The sequence below is a fragment of the Eleutherodactylus coqui genome, chromosome 1 (genome assembly GCF_035609145.1).
Source record: "Eleutherodactylus coqui strain aEleCoq1 chromosome 1, aEleCoq1.hap1, whole genome shotgun sequence".
Classification (NCBI taxonomy): domain Eukaryota; kingdom Metazoa; phylum Chordata; class Amphibia; order Anura; family Eleutherodactylidae; genus Eleutherodactylus; species Eleutherodactylus coqui.
This window is the reverse complement of record NC_089837.1, coordinates 468,191,235-468,206,145: the sequence shown is the minus strand read 5'-3', so window position 1 is coordinate 468,206,145 and position 14,911 is coordinate 468,191,235. Positions and strand designations below refer to the sequence as shown.

Here is a 14,911-nt window from a genome sequence, read left to right as displayed (position 1 = left end):
ATGAACGACCCCTCTATGGGACAGCGCTGTCCCCGGGCAGAGAGGTGACGTTCTCCAATGGGCCTGCAGTGGGCGTGGCCTCCCCTGGTGAACCACGCCTCCTTCTCCTCGCGCGTCCCGGCCGCGCTGGGATCCTCATTCCCTACGTTGGACGGACCTGCAGTGCCCCATCCTCGCCGGGGTAGCTGACATGCAGTGAGCGGCTGCCCTCCGCAGGTGGCATGGCCATACCCTGAGCAGTGACACAGCAGCTGCAGCTCCTTCTCGTCCATGGGAGTGCGGAAGACATCTTCTCTGTACATCCACCAGCAGAAGGCGAATTAGCAATTCCCTAGAGCGGAGGCAATAACAAGGCGTCAGCCATGCCCGCGGGAAGCACCGAGCCCGAGTGTGCCCTCAGCTACCAGGTAAGATGTGCTGCCAGGATGCTGCAGGGAGAGAGAGAGGCTGCTGGCACTGGGCACAAATATGTGCTGCAACCTATTAAAGGGGGCAAGTGGGGGTCCTGCACTGGAACTTACTGCAGTGCAGGCACAGAGGGCTCCGGTGGACTTGGCACCGGCTGCAATGCATGGGACCTTTTTAGATGGCATCACTGCCAATGATGGCAAAGTGAGCTGATGGCATGGGCATATGCCCGCATGTTGCTTTGTAAATGCAGCCTATGTGTGTTCCTCTTTGTAATGTCACCTTGTGTGGAGGTCATTGGAGAGCGGTGGGTTGTGTAGCGTCCCCAATATCTTTCTGCATGGGCACTGCCAGCTGGAGAGGTGCTGCACCGAGCATCCATGCCATTTAGGTGCCCACATTCTCTATGCTTGCTCTTCCTAATATTAACTAGCCGAGCCTACATTGTGACGACGCTCCTGCTTTTAGGCCAGGTTGTTTATCTGGAATACCCATCACATGTATCCGTGTGCCCGTCCTGATCTGACGGCGTAGAATGGTCTATAAATAAGATCAGGGTGGCACATTGTTGCCTTCTGCAGGCGTGCTTCTTGCTTCTTTTGTTATTGGCCACTTCGGGAATTATCCTTTTGTTTCTCTAGGACGTGTTTTGCTTTAGTGCTGGATACAAAGTAACAATGACAGTTCCAGCTGGGAGCAGAGAGTAACATGTTCTCTCCAGGAGGTGCAGATTTATGTGGACGATTACCCCCTATGGGACCACTTGGGTTAACGGGCGGACAGAAATAGTATTCTGATTGACGTAGGGCTGTAAGATTTTATAACTTGGGCTATGGCAGCTAAATGGTTCCTGCCGTTTAGTTGGGATTTTGGGACTATTGTTCTCCATTTTATGTCCTACAAACAAAGACGTGTTCGTTGAAGATTTGTAAAGGGGACCATTACTTGTTTAGGTGATGCAGAACACAATGATTTACTGTCCAGGGGGACATGACCTTAGATCTGTCGAATGATGGAGAGGACATGCAGAAGGGGCATGCTGTATAATAAGGCTACAGTGGATATAATGTGGTTGCAGAAGTGTAAACACCCTCTTATATTTGGGGATATGGTTGTGTTTAGCATTAGGCTGGCTGCACATGATCGGGTCGGATTCCGCATGCGGGAGCCCGCTGCAGAATCCGACCCTGTGCCCTGCTGGCATCTGCAAGTACCTGTCTTTTCCTGTATTGTGGATGGTCCGCACCGCAAGCAGTCGGACATGCGCAGTACAGTTTGTTTTTTTAAATCCCGGATTTTTCCACGTCGTCGCTAGGCGATAATGCGGGTACCTGCGATCTTTACGCATTGCTGATGGCTTCCATTGACTTCAATGGAAGCTGTCCATGCGGAATCCGCACTAAAATAGATTCCGCTAGTTGAAAATAGCAATTGGTTTCTGCTTGTGTAGAGAAAAAGCGTTTTTACATAGCATGCTGTGGTTAGTATTTGCTGCGGTATCTGGAGGGGGACGCCCGCTCTGAATTTCGCAATGCAAATCCGCCCATGTGCAGCTGGCCTTAGGCAGTCACGTCTAGGCCTTGATCACACGGGCGATAGTCGCGCTGCGACAATGCTACAGATCGCATGTATGTGACGCTCATGCTGTCCTATGGGTAAATTCACACGTGTGATGGATTGTAGCATACGAAAGCCATGCACGAAAACTTCCTGGGTCCGGCGATATGCCTGCGATTCGTGAGGTTTTGTAGCCCATGTTTACCTATGGAGCCTCCCTCTCTGTTGCATCACACGAAAACATGATTTTCCTGTGGTGTGATTCAACTTTGACAGTAGGAAATCCTACCGTCAAAGCCATAACCTAAGCCCTAACTGCAGGCAAAAAGAAAAAAAAAGTATATATCACCTTAGAATGGCTGTCATCTCCGGCCGCTTCTTCTCCCTGGCACTATTCTCCTTCATCTCTTCTGGCCGGCGATTGAAAAATCCCCACCTCCTGGAAGCGCTGCCTCTGATTGGCTGACGCTTAGCCAATCACAGCCAGCGCTCGATGAACCAATAATAGCCATCCATCGAGTGCTAGTTCTGGTTGGCTAAGCGTCAGCCAATCACAGCCAGCCAGAGTGTGACTTTGTAGTGCTACAAAATCGCAGTATAAACGCGACAAACCCCAGCGATATCGCACGTACCAGCGATGCGATACCGCTGTGTCGGCTGTGTGAACGAGGCCTGAAACTCATGTTAAATATGTAGTCAGTACTCTGGTGCCATTATGTAAGATTCTGATTTATCCCATAATAAGTTCAGCTCTTTTAGGAGGATTTTCCTGACATTTTCTTAGTTGGTCTGTAAAGAGCTTCCAACACATTAAAGGGATCTGAATGTTGAAAGGTATCAGTCAGGAGATGGAGACCAAAAATTTCCAAGGCATTACATAAACCATGGAACACAGTGAGATGTCATCAAGAAGTGGATTACATTTGGCACAATAGTGACATTGCCAAGAACTGGACATTCCTTGAAGATTGGTGAAAAGACCAGAACAAAATTGGTGCGGGAGGCTGCCAAGAGGCCTACAGTAACACTAAAGGAGCTGCAGGAATTTCTGGCAAGTACTGGTTGTGTAGTGCAGGAGTCCCCAACTCCAGTCCTCGGGGACCACCAACAGGTCATGTTTTCAGGATATCCTATAGTAAGAACACCTGTGGCAATGTGTGAGGCACTGACAATAATTACATCACCAGTGCAACACTGAAAACATGACCTGTTGGCGGTCCCTGAGGACTGGAGTTGGAGAAATCTGGTGTAGTGCATGTGACAACCATCTCCCGTATTCTTCAGATATCTGAGCTGTTGGGTAAGGGGACAAGATGAAAGCCTTTTCTAACAAAGAAAAGCATCCAAGCCCGGCTATGTTTTGGCAAAACCTACATCATCTGCCAAAAGTATGTGGGAGAACATGTTGTGGCCTGATGAGACCGAGGGGGAACTTTCTGGCCATAATTCCAAAAGGTATGTTTGTGACAAAGCCAACACTGCGCATCACCAGAAGAGCACGATACCCACAATGAAACATGGTGGAGGCAGCATTATGCTTTGGGGATGTTTTTCTGTTGCTGGAACTGGGGCTTAAGTCAAGGTGGAGGGAATTATGAACCGTTCCAAATATCAGACCATTTCGGCACAAAACCTTCAGGCTTCTGCTAAAAAGCTGAAAATGAAGAGAAATTTCACCTCTCAGCATGACAACGACCGAAAGCAGACCTCCAAATCAACAAAAAAATGGCTTCGCCAGAAGGTGATTACTGTCTTGAAATGGCCCAGCCAGAGCCCAGACCTGAATCCCATTGAAAATCTGTGGGTTGACCTGAAGAGGGCGCTACACATGGATGCCCTTGCAGTCTGACCAATTTGCGCTTTTGCAAGGAAGAGTGGGCAAACATGGCCATGTCAAGATGGTTCAGACTGATAGACACTGACCCAAAAAGACTGAATGCTTTCATGAAGTCAAGGGGTACATCAACAAAGTATTAGTTTTAGAGTGTGCATATTAATGCAACCCCATTATTATATTTTTATTTTTGTTTTTCCATCCTAAGGCCAGCTGCACATGACCGTGACGGGCTCCGCCGTGGAATTCCGCGGCGGAGCCCGTCACGGCGCCCCCCAGAGACCCCATACTTACCTGCGGATTCGGCGGAAATCTGTCCGTGGGAAGGAGCCCTAAGTGATACCAAAAAAGGATTTTGTTTTTCAATAGAATTGTGCAATGGGTCACATTGAAGGTGAACATACATCTGAAATGATTCATCTTTGTCAGATTTTTTTTTTCTTTAAATGACAAAAACATGGCATTTCAACACGGGCATGTAGACTCTTTATATATTCTGTATTTTCCAGCCTAGCATTTGTAACCTCATGAAGCCACTGAGTACAATTGCACCTACTTTGTTTCGTAAGGTTAGGCCATATATAAGAACCCTAAATGTTAAAGGGTTTTTTTTGAGTTCTGTATTTTATATAGTTTTTGGCTCCTCAACACTGCGGCACCTGACAGGTGATGTCACCCGGCCAGAAGGTCTGGTGACGTCCCATAAACCTGTCACGTGGGTTTCTAATGTAGAAGCGCTGAGACAGGTTTACAGGACATCCCTGATGATGTCCCTGCCGGTCTTCCAACCCACGTGGCTGTTGCCACCGATGGAAATGGAGGACCAGAGAGGTGATTGGCGGCACTGAAAACTGAAACGGGCTGAGTGTAGGCACAGGTGGAATGATGTGTAAAGCACTGGGGATAGCAATGATATTAGGGGTGCAAAACAATTTAACAGACAGTGATGGAAACTGAAAAAGACCTAAGTTCTTCCTCTATATCACCCCTAACTGGACCTGACAGGAGAGCGGAGCACCTGCCCCAAAAAGGGCAACCCCGTGGCTGGAATCTGACTAGATTCCCTTACTATCCCTACATATAAAAGAGAAGATATAACAAAAGAGCAAGACAGATAAGACAAACAAAGGACAGTGTATGAGAGAAACAAAGATTGGTCCCAGAAGCTTGCATGCGCCTGGAGCCCATCAGTTGTCTCAGCATTGATATGGGTGCAGTGCCTGAATATTTGTCTTATTATTTTACAGATTTTACCCCCCATGCCCATTGTACTTTACTGCCATCGCTGTATGTGATTTCTTTCTGGTTGGTGGTGAGGGAGCTAATTTTAAAAGGTTACTTCACCAAAAAGATTTATGATGAATGTATGATCGGCGGAGATCTGACTTCTCTGACCCCCAGGGATCATGAGAGCGGCACACCCTGAATTCCCCTGCATATGTGTTATATTTATGGGACTGATGGAGATAGCCAAGAGGTGCTATCCCCATAGACAGCAAATGGCGTTGTGGTCACAAATGTGCACCTAGGAGTAAAGGCCCATTTACACCAGCCGATGATCGCTAAAAAAATTGCTAATCGGCGATCGTTTTAGCGATAATCAGTGCGTGTAAATCTTCTGCTTTTCAGGCACTGTTAGCAGATCGTTAAATTCAAGCTAACCTAAAAATCGTCATTCACTTTTATCAGTCGTTCTCCATGGGTTGTGCTGATAGCATTGTTTCCCTCTGGGAGAACAAAGGATCTGAGCGCATATAATAGCCTTGGGCTATTAGCTGCATTCAGGGAGGGCTTCATTTGCACACCTAATTGATATTTAAGTAGCTGAGTAGCTACCTAAATACCAATTAATTTTTATGCAAAATGATCGCTCAAAGCTGTCGCTCAAACGACAGAGCGTTCATTGGTCCGTGTAAGCTAGCCTTAAGATGTGCGCATGGACAGCCACTGCAGCAGGCAGCTTAACAACCATGTACAACAAACACAAGGTATGACTGCAATTTGTTGCCATGGAGACACACAGATTTGCATAAAAGCGGTCATCAATGAATGGTAGGGAAATTTTAATCAATGCAATTTGCAATTTTTTTTTTCATTTTAGAGGCACTGGAGGAAAAAAAAATGGTCGCAATCAGAGGCGTAACCCGAAGCTTTTGAGCCCCAATATAAAATCTGTAACAGGGCTCCAACTATAATGCTTTAGTCGTAGTACTTGGCTCCCCATGCGGGGAAGTTATGGCCTCCCTAAGGCCAACTGTACACAGGCGGGTCGGATTCCGCATGCAAAATCACTCAACGGAATCAAGCCCTGGCAGTAGCAGTGTCCGCGTGTACCTGCTGGCTTTTTTTCTTCATCTGTACTGCGGATGGTCCGCACGGCTCGCTGTCGGATATGCGCATATTTGATATATATGACGGCAATGTTATAACTTGGAAAGGGAATACAGGCAACCAAAAAAGGTTCCCGTCTTATTAGAAGAAGTTGGAGGTGTCCTCATACTGCAGACTATGTGCGTATACCATCCAACTCCTGCAGATTGATGATTAGGCGGATGCACGCTAAAAGTACGGGCTTTGGCATACAACTCTTCCATAGAAGTTTGTGGATGCGCCCCATATATACATTTCTTTTAACAACGTCTATACATTAGAGGGGTTTTCTGGGCTAATACTATTGATGACCTATCCTCAAAATAGGTCCCTAATAGATGATTGTCGGAGGGTCCACCGTTCAGGACCCTGGGTGATAAGCTGATTAGGCCCCCCACACAGGGGTACAGAGGGGAAGCTGATGTTCCGACTCCTGTGTAGTGACCGGCACTGGTAATTGCCGACACAGTTCTCGTAACGAGCGATGGACCCCAACAATCAACTATTAATGACCTATCCTCAGGACAGGTCGTCGATAACATTTGCCTGAAAGACCCCATTAAATGTGCTGTAGCTCAAGGCAATTCACACAGATATTTTTAGTCCGTGTATTTCACGAACGGCACGCGGTATAGCTATACGCACTGGCAAATTTTTTTTTTGCATATTTCAGTCCAGAATCGGATATGCTGTGGCCACTGCCTGTGGGAATTGGACAGCGCACGGATGTACGTCCATATGCGGTTAGCTGCGCCTACGTGAATACGGCATTAATCTTAGTTGTCAGCTGGATGTATTAACGTGTACCCATCATTATGTGTTTTTCATAAAGTAGTAGTACATGTAACTGTAGTATGAGTTAGCAGCCTATATTCCCTGTCTGTACATAGAAGGCAGCTGCTGCGCTGCGAGATCAGCTAGGGGACATCTGCTAAGCGGAGTGTTGAGGACGGATGGTATATCACACCTAGAAGAGTCAGGCCTGCGCGCTTCTGTCCAGCGTTAAGACTGGCAGGGGGGAAATTTACTAAGCTCTGCATTTCCGACACTGAGCTTAGTATAAATCCCCTAGTGCTTAATACATAAAGATCGGGAGGGGTAACATCACTGCTTAAGGAGAGCACCAAGAAGGTTAGTGAGAAGACTTATAAGGCCATCCATGCTCCTCTGGGAAATATGTAAATAAGAAAGATGGAACAATCCCTTTGCAGCGCCACCTATTGGAAGGCAGCATTCCTACAAATCAATGCCTGACCCTATATATATATATATATATATATATATATATATATATATATGATTTGCAGGAATTCTGCCATCCAATAGGTGCCGCTGCAGAGGTATTGTTGCATCTTCCCTATTTGCATATAGTACATGAAGAGTTGCACGCCTCTATGTATAAAGGTACATTTACACACAACAATGATCGCTCAAAAGCCATCTTTTGAGTTATAATTGTTGCATGTAAATGTGCACCCATCGTGTACTTACCGTGCACTTTTCATCCATTGCTGAGTTCAGCTCCGCTTACATTCCATCGTCCCTGATAAGAGGGACTGCATGCTGAGTTCTCTGCGAGCAGCGCTGATGACATTTTTACACTCACTTGTTCCACTATAGAACAATAGCGATATATTTAGAGAACAGACCACCCGCTGTTCTCTAAATACATGCAAATGAAGCTAGTTAGATACTAATGGGCTGATTAACCTATTAGTAGCTAATGCAAAATGATCACTCAAAACTGTCCGTTTCTGACAAATTGTGAGCGATCATCTGTGTGTGTAAATGCACCTTTAGACACTTTTCTGGCAGCTTTGTTTGCCTGGACAGAAATGTGTGCCTGGTCCCAACCAGGCGTACGTTTTTGGCATAATGTATTTTTAATTTGCGCTCTCAAAAAAAACCTTGCAGCTACAGTCCATACATTGAAATGGCTAATTAGCCTAATTAGTTTCATATCTTCTATTTCCTTGCGCAAATGTACAGGAAAATAGAACATGCCATGTATTTTTTTTGCACGACAGAATTGTGCACGCAAAATACGTGCTTGTGAACAAACCTATAGAAATCAATGGATTCTATTCTCTCCATATTGTGCAAGTGTTGTGTTTGCAAACACGCTTGTGTGAATCTGGCCTACCTAGGATAAGGGTGTGATGACGGGCACCAGGACCAACTGATTTTTGTGTGGGCGGCTTCCTCTCTCACTATGTGATATATTTGGTAACATGCCATTCTTGTTCTGTGACTGTACCGCCATATATCTGCTATTGTCTGCTCCTGCTATGATTCTGTGCAGAGATGGCGATGTGACGGAGCGACAGAATGTGACCTTCCGCTATCCCGGGGGGTGACGGCTCGCTCGCTTGGAATAAGAAGTATGATAAATATATTCTAATACAATCCCATGACCTGGTTTAGATGTGTCACTTACAGATTCTTTATCAGTTCCCCTCCTAGCGTAAATCCTTGTTAACCGACTAAGTGCAGGCGTAGATGCCAAAACCACAGCAAAGCTGCCTGGAAGGAAAGATTACGCAGATCAGATGTTGGAAAAGCAAAAATATACCAATTTTGGTTATTTTCCAGTGAGGCTTTACATATCGAGTAGATCATGAGGGTGGGTTTTACTAATAGTTATACTTCACTATTTCATCTGATGGTTTTGCGTTTTTATGCTGCCAGCAATATCCGGCTAGTACATGTATTGTAAGTTCTATAGGAACGGTAAGTCCGCAACATGCGTGTGTGTCAATCCTAGTAGAGCAAAATGTGATTGTTCTCAATAAGAGAAACCAAGTAATCTTGTAGATATGGTAGCTTTTAATGGCTAACAAAAATACATATTGTTATTGCAAGCTTTCAAACCTCTCATGATGCCTGAGGAAGAACCCTGAGTAGCTTGGAAAGCTTGCTGTAACATCATGTATTTTTGTTAGCCATTAAAAGGTATCATATCTACAAGATTACTTGGTTTCTCTTACTGAGAACGATCACATTTGAATCTTATGGAAGGTAATGTTTCAATGTATAGGGTGAAATCCACCATGATTCGGTCGTACAGTTTGCGCCGGAATCCACAGCAGAGGAAAGTATGTTGTGCTTTTTGCAATTACATTAGTCCTTTTTAGGGGATCTGTTACAAAGTGTATCGTAGCAAACATGTAATATCCATCATGGGTTTTGTGAAAACTGAAGCCATGATGCCCCTATAACCAGAAGCTCGTGCCAAGTGCATGATGTTTGATGTTTTTTACGTTTTACAGAAATATTGCCTCAAAGTAGACATCAAGTACATGGAGGACCACAATCAACCGTCTGTATCACCATTTTTCTTGTTTTCATATTCGCCTGCTTTTTTCCCCGGCTACCAGCTCTGTGAATTTGTCACCACCGCTGATGCCAAGTCTGCCTATACACGGGCATGTTTGCATTGCGGAATCCGGAGCTGGCATCTGCCTCCAGGTTTTACAGCAAATACTATCTATAGCAGTTTTTCCCAACCTTTTCAGCCTTGGGGCACCCCTCGGAATTTTTTTTGCTACCAAAAGGGGGTGTGGCTATAGTGTGGTCAGGAGTGTGGCTTATTATGACATGATTTTTACCTCCATTGTTATAGAAAGGACAGGGCTGTTTAAGAAAAAATACACAGGGAAGAGCGTTGGATGAGCTGTTGATATACATTATATTTAAAATTAACATGCTGTGGAATTAAATCCGACACTAAATGTCAGTATCCACACGGGTTTTGTACAGATTGTTTCCACACCGTGCTGGTAATTTTCAAATTCTCATCCACTTTGCTGCTACAGCAAAGTGGATGATAAATTCCACAACTAATCCACCCCATGCAGTAATAGTGTCTCCCCCACCCATGTTGGTGGCCCCAGTAGTAATGGCGACTCCCTATATTGGTGGCCCCAGTAGTAATGGCGACTCCCTATATTGGTGGCCTCGGTAGTAATGGTGACCCCCTATATTGGTGGCCTCGGTAGTAATTATTGCGGCCCCGGCAGTGATAGTTGACCACTATTGCGGTCCCGGCAGTGATAGCTGAGAACTATTGCGGCACTTTCCCCCTGCCGGACTGCAAGGTCCACTCTGGACACCCCTTGTCACTGTGATGGGCGACCTTCCAGCATGTCCCGTTGACCCTCCTATCAGTCACCCCCCCCCCCCCTGCCGCTTGCCTGTCTCCCCGCCCTGCCTGCAGTGCTGAGTGTCCCCGTCGGCCTCCTGTCTTTAAATCTGCTGCTCAGCCGTCTCGCCATCCTGGGTGCAGCGCTGAGTGGCCCCGCCGGTGTCCTGTCATTAACCCCACCACTCAGCCGCCCCCTCCCCCTCCTGGCTTGCCGTTCCTTTTTCAGCAGCAAAGTCCCTCCACCAATGCTGCGGACTTGAGTAAACCCCGCTGCAGTACAACAGGACCATTCGCCGCCACCGAGACAGCGAAGGAGCCGATACGCTGGAAGGTAGAGCACTGTGGTGAGTGGAAGACACTTCCATCATCCAATCCACTGCTTGGGGTGTGAGCTAGCCCTTCCCTGTTGGAGATAAGCCAAACCCTTGTCTCCACCTCTAAGTTAGCGTGGAGACAAGATACAACAATACTATACAACATTACGTGATTTCCAGCCAGAGAGCCGCGGCACCCCGGTTGGGAATCACTGGTCTATAGTATTCTATGAAAAAGCGCTTTTTCTTGCACACCAGCAGAAATCACTTGTGATCTTCTGCTCGCGGAGGAAAAAAAATCGCAGCGTTATCTATTTTAGTGCGGTCTCCGCATGGACGGCTTCCATTATAGTCAATGGAAGATGTCCAACCTTGCGGACAGGTCACGGATTCCACGTCATCGATTAGCAACGGCACGGGAAAATGTGTACTGCGCATGTCCAACGGCGAGCTGTCCGGACCATACACAGCACAGATGAAGAAAGAAGACAGGTACCTGAGGTCACCGGCTGGGCACAGGGTCGGATTCCGCATCTGGAATCTGACCTGGTCGTGTGCAGCCGGGCTCACACGACTGTAAATCGTGAGAGGCACATGCGCGGGATGCTGAAAATGCACAATTAAATTAAGTTAGAACATGGCACAATTTTCTTTTCACATGCATTTTGGGCAATATATGTGAGCTGAGCATGATTGCCTTTCAAGTATAGGGGCTTAGCGGTGGGTCCATAGGTGATTATAGAGACCTATTCTTGATCCTCAGGTTCTTTCAGAGAGGCAACATCAGTTTCCAAGTGGAAGTTGGTCCCGGCAAGGGTTGGGTTGACATTCCTTCCTCTTAATACGTTTCTCTTTTTCACCATCTACTTGTGCCTCTTTAAAATTTACAGTGCTGTTGGTAACGGCTGACCCCCAACTTGAGCGCTCGAGGGCCAGCGCTTCCCAGTTTTCGATGTAAATGCCACAGTTTTTAAGGTTAGCTTTAAGCCCATCTTCAACCCTTTCCAATCCACTGTCTGACGTCTTCCTACATTCTGATTAAAGCTTTTACAGCTCCAATGTCAGAAGACGTCAGACAGGGTATTCTTACTGTCTATTGCCAGGCACTCTGCTGTCGGAGCCTCCCTGTGCGCACACACTGGCTTTAGCCAGCAGATAGCACCATTGTATAACAGCAAAAAGAGAAAGCCTTTTTGGAAACCCGGAATCCAAAATTGGATTGGAAAGGGTTAAATCTCTTTTGCTGTCCACCAACATTCCGTTTTCCATTCTTGAGTTGAGAGTATAGTAGTTGCTTTGAGAGACGGTAGTCGGGCATTCGCACAATGTGGCCCGTCCAGCGAAGTTGATGGTGAAGGATCAATGCTTCAATACTGGTTGTGTTTGCTTCTTTCAGGATGCTTTTTGTCCGCCTGTCTTCCCAAGAGATTTGCCGGATTTTTCAAAGGCAACACTGATGGAATCGTTCCAGGAGTTGAGAGTGACATTTGTAGATGGTCCACGTTTCGCAGGCATATAACAAGGTTGGAAGGACAATGGCTTTATAAACAAGCATCTTAGTATCCTTCTTAATCTTCCGGTCCTCCAACACTCTGCTTCATTCGAAAAAATAGCTGCACTCACAGCTCAGTCGGTGTTGTATTTCAGCATTGATGTTTGCTTTTGTGGATAGGTGGCTGCTGATAGAGCACTTTGGTTTTCTCGATGTTCAGTGAGAAGCCAAGCTTTTAGTATGCTTCTGCAAGGATGTTTAAAGTGGCTTGTAGATCATCTTCTGAATGAGCACAGACTACGTTATCATCAGCATATTGGAGTTCAGTAACAGACCGTGTTGTGACCTTGGTTTTGGCTTTAAGTCTGTTAAGGTGAAATAGTTTGCCATCTGTCCGATAGATGATTTCCACACCGGTGGGAAGCTTCCCATTAACAAAGTGCAGTATCATAGCTATAAAGATGGAAAATAAAATTGGGGCAATGACTCAACCCTGTTTGACGCCTGACTCCACCTTAAATGGGTCATTTTGGGAGCCATTGCTGTCCACGACCATTGCCATCAAGTAGGAGCCGCAGGATATTCACAACTTTATTAGGGCATCCAATTTTCTTTTTTTGGAGGATGGTCCAAAGGGCATTGCTGTTCACTGTGTTAAATGCCTTTGATAGGTCAATGAAAGCCATGTACAGTTGGTTTTGTTCCCTGCATTTTTCTTGGAGCTGTCGTGCCGTGAAGATCATATCCACTTTTGCTCTGGAAGGGCAGAATCCGTTGTTGGATTCCTAGAGGATGTCTTCTGAAATGGGTAGAAAACGGTTTGCAAGGACCCTTGCAAGGATTTAATGCAATGTAACATATCATCATCCGCCTGCTCCCCATTGAGGAGATTGTGCTTAATCTGATTACTCCCCAGTGGTCTTACCGCCCAGGGAGGCCCTTCTGGAGTCAAATGACTCCGACAGCTTCGCCCACAGGTTCACTGGAACCCACAAGCCCCCTCACCACGACAAGGTGACAATTAGAGATGAACGAACGTACTCGGATAGGCACTACTCGTCCGAGTAATGTGCCTTATCCGAGTACCGCTGTGTTCGTGCTGAAAGATTCGGGCGCTCCGCTGCTGACAGGTGAGTCGCAGCGGGGAGCGGGGCAGAGCGGCCGGGAGAGAAGGAGAGAAAGATCTCCCCTCCGTTCCTCCCCGCTCTCCCCTGCAGCTCCCCGCTCCGCAGCGCGTCCCGAATCTTTCAGCACGAGCACAGCGGTACTCGGATAAGGCACATTACTCGGACGAGTAGTGCCTATCCGAGTACGTTCGCTCATCTCTAGTGACAATCCATCGAGGGGATTGGCCACCTATGGCAGATTGGTACAGTGTATTCTGCACGCAAGACCCGCATGCAGAATACGCTGTACCGACAGTCGTGTGAGCCCGGCCTAAATGGGTGACATTGAACTCTTAATCAGATCTAATGTCATCCATTGACTGTGTACAGCGGTTGCTTGATAGATTCATAGTGCTGCGAGCTGGATCAGAGAAGAGCCCAGACAGGCAAATGCAGGTGAATATAGAAACAAGAAAAGCAGAGATGTGGCTACAGCAGTGTTATATCTTACCTTAGTACTTAATTTGCATCTACACTGCCCTGCACTGCTATATAATTGCCTCTATGCTCCTACTTTTGTGTGTTAGAGATAAGGCCCATTTACACTCAATCTCTCAAAGATAATCGTTCAAAAGATTTTGAAGGTTTTGAGTGATTGTTTTGCATAAACTGCTAATGGACACTAATGTCCATTAGCCGCTAATCACCTGCATTTGCATGTAAATGAGCCTCCAGGACCTGTATGCAGAGATCCGCTCCTTTGTCCTGCAGCTGGGCTGCAAGCAGAGTACAATGGAATCAGAGCTCCCGAGGAGAATACAGCACCATGGACAGCAAACACGGCATGCGGTCTGTTTTATCTTATCTTCTCTCCGCTGAACGATAGATTTTATGCTCCCCTAAAAATCATCGTTCAGCCATAGAGTGAAGGATGGGAACATTTACATGCAACGATTATTGCTCAAATGATGGCTTTTGAGCGAATTTTGAGCGATAATCGTTGCGTGTAAATGGGCCTATAGGGAAGAAGAATCTCCTCTTTTCACAGTGTAAGCAGACCTCATAGCAGCTAGTTTCCACTCACCAACTCAGAGAAAGCTAAGAATTAGCAATAAAGCCTGCAGAGAGAAAAACTGGGGGAAAAGCCATACACAAGTCTTATATAATGACTAGAAATACCGACACTTCTCAAGTGCACAAACAGCTTATTCTGAAAAGCTAGATACGCTTTAAGCAGTTGTGAAATGAAACAAGTGGTATTTGTTTGCCCTTCATATCCTTTCCATGAAGCCAATCCCTAACCTTGTTTGTTAACAATGTGCTGTAGTTTATCTGGAAACCTACGCTGCCGCTCAAAAGTCTTTGAACACTCTTACGGTTTAAGGGCAAAAACATTCAAGAAGAACACACATATTAGGGAAAAATAAAATGTTATATTTATTCATAGAGTATAAGAAACAAAACCAAAACATCGACAGTCAGACCTTTTCGATTGGGAAAAAAAAAGCAAAACTTTTTTTAAAGAAACCAAAAGAACCACCTTTAGGCCGGCTGCACATGACCGGGTCGGATTCTGGAAGCAGGATCCCGCACAGAAATCCGACTCTGTGCCTGGCTGATGACCCCACGAACCTGTCATTTCTTTTTCTGTACTGTGGATGGTCCGGACGCATATATTTATATTCC

The 14,911-nt window shown here is 46.1% G+C and overlaps 1 protein-coding gene across 1 annotated transcript in view; it reads left to right on the top strand.

The window, feature by feature from the left end:
- The first annotated feature begins 217 nt into the window (after window positions 1–217).
- The window catches only part of LOC136585065 (electroneutral sodium bicarbonate exchanger 1), a 176,229-nt gene continuing 161,535 nt past the window's right edge, over window positions 218–14,911 (top strand). The window contains exon 1 of the mRNA XM_066584362.1: window positions 218–407. Within this exon, the coding sequence (XP_066440459.1) occupies window positions 363–407 (45 nt within the window). The 5' untranslated portion in view covers window positions 218–362. The remainder of the gene's footprint in view (window positions 408–14,911) is intronic.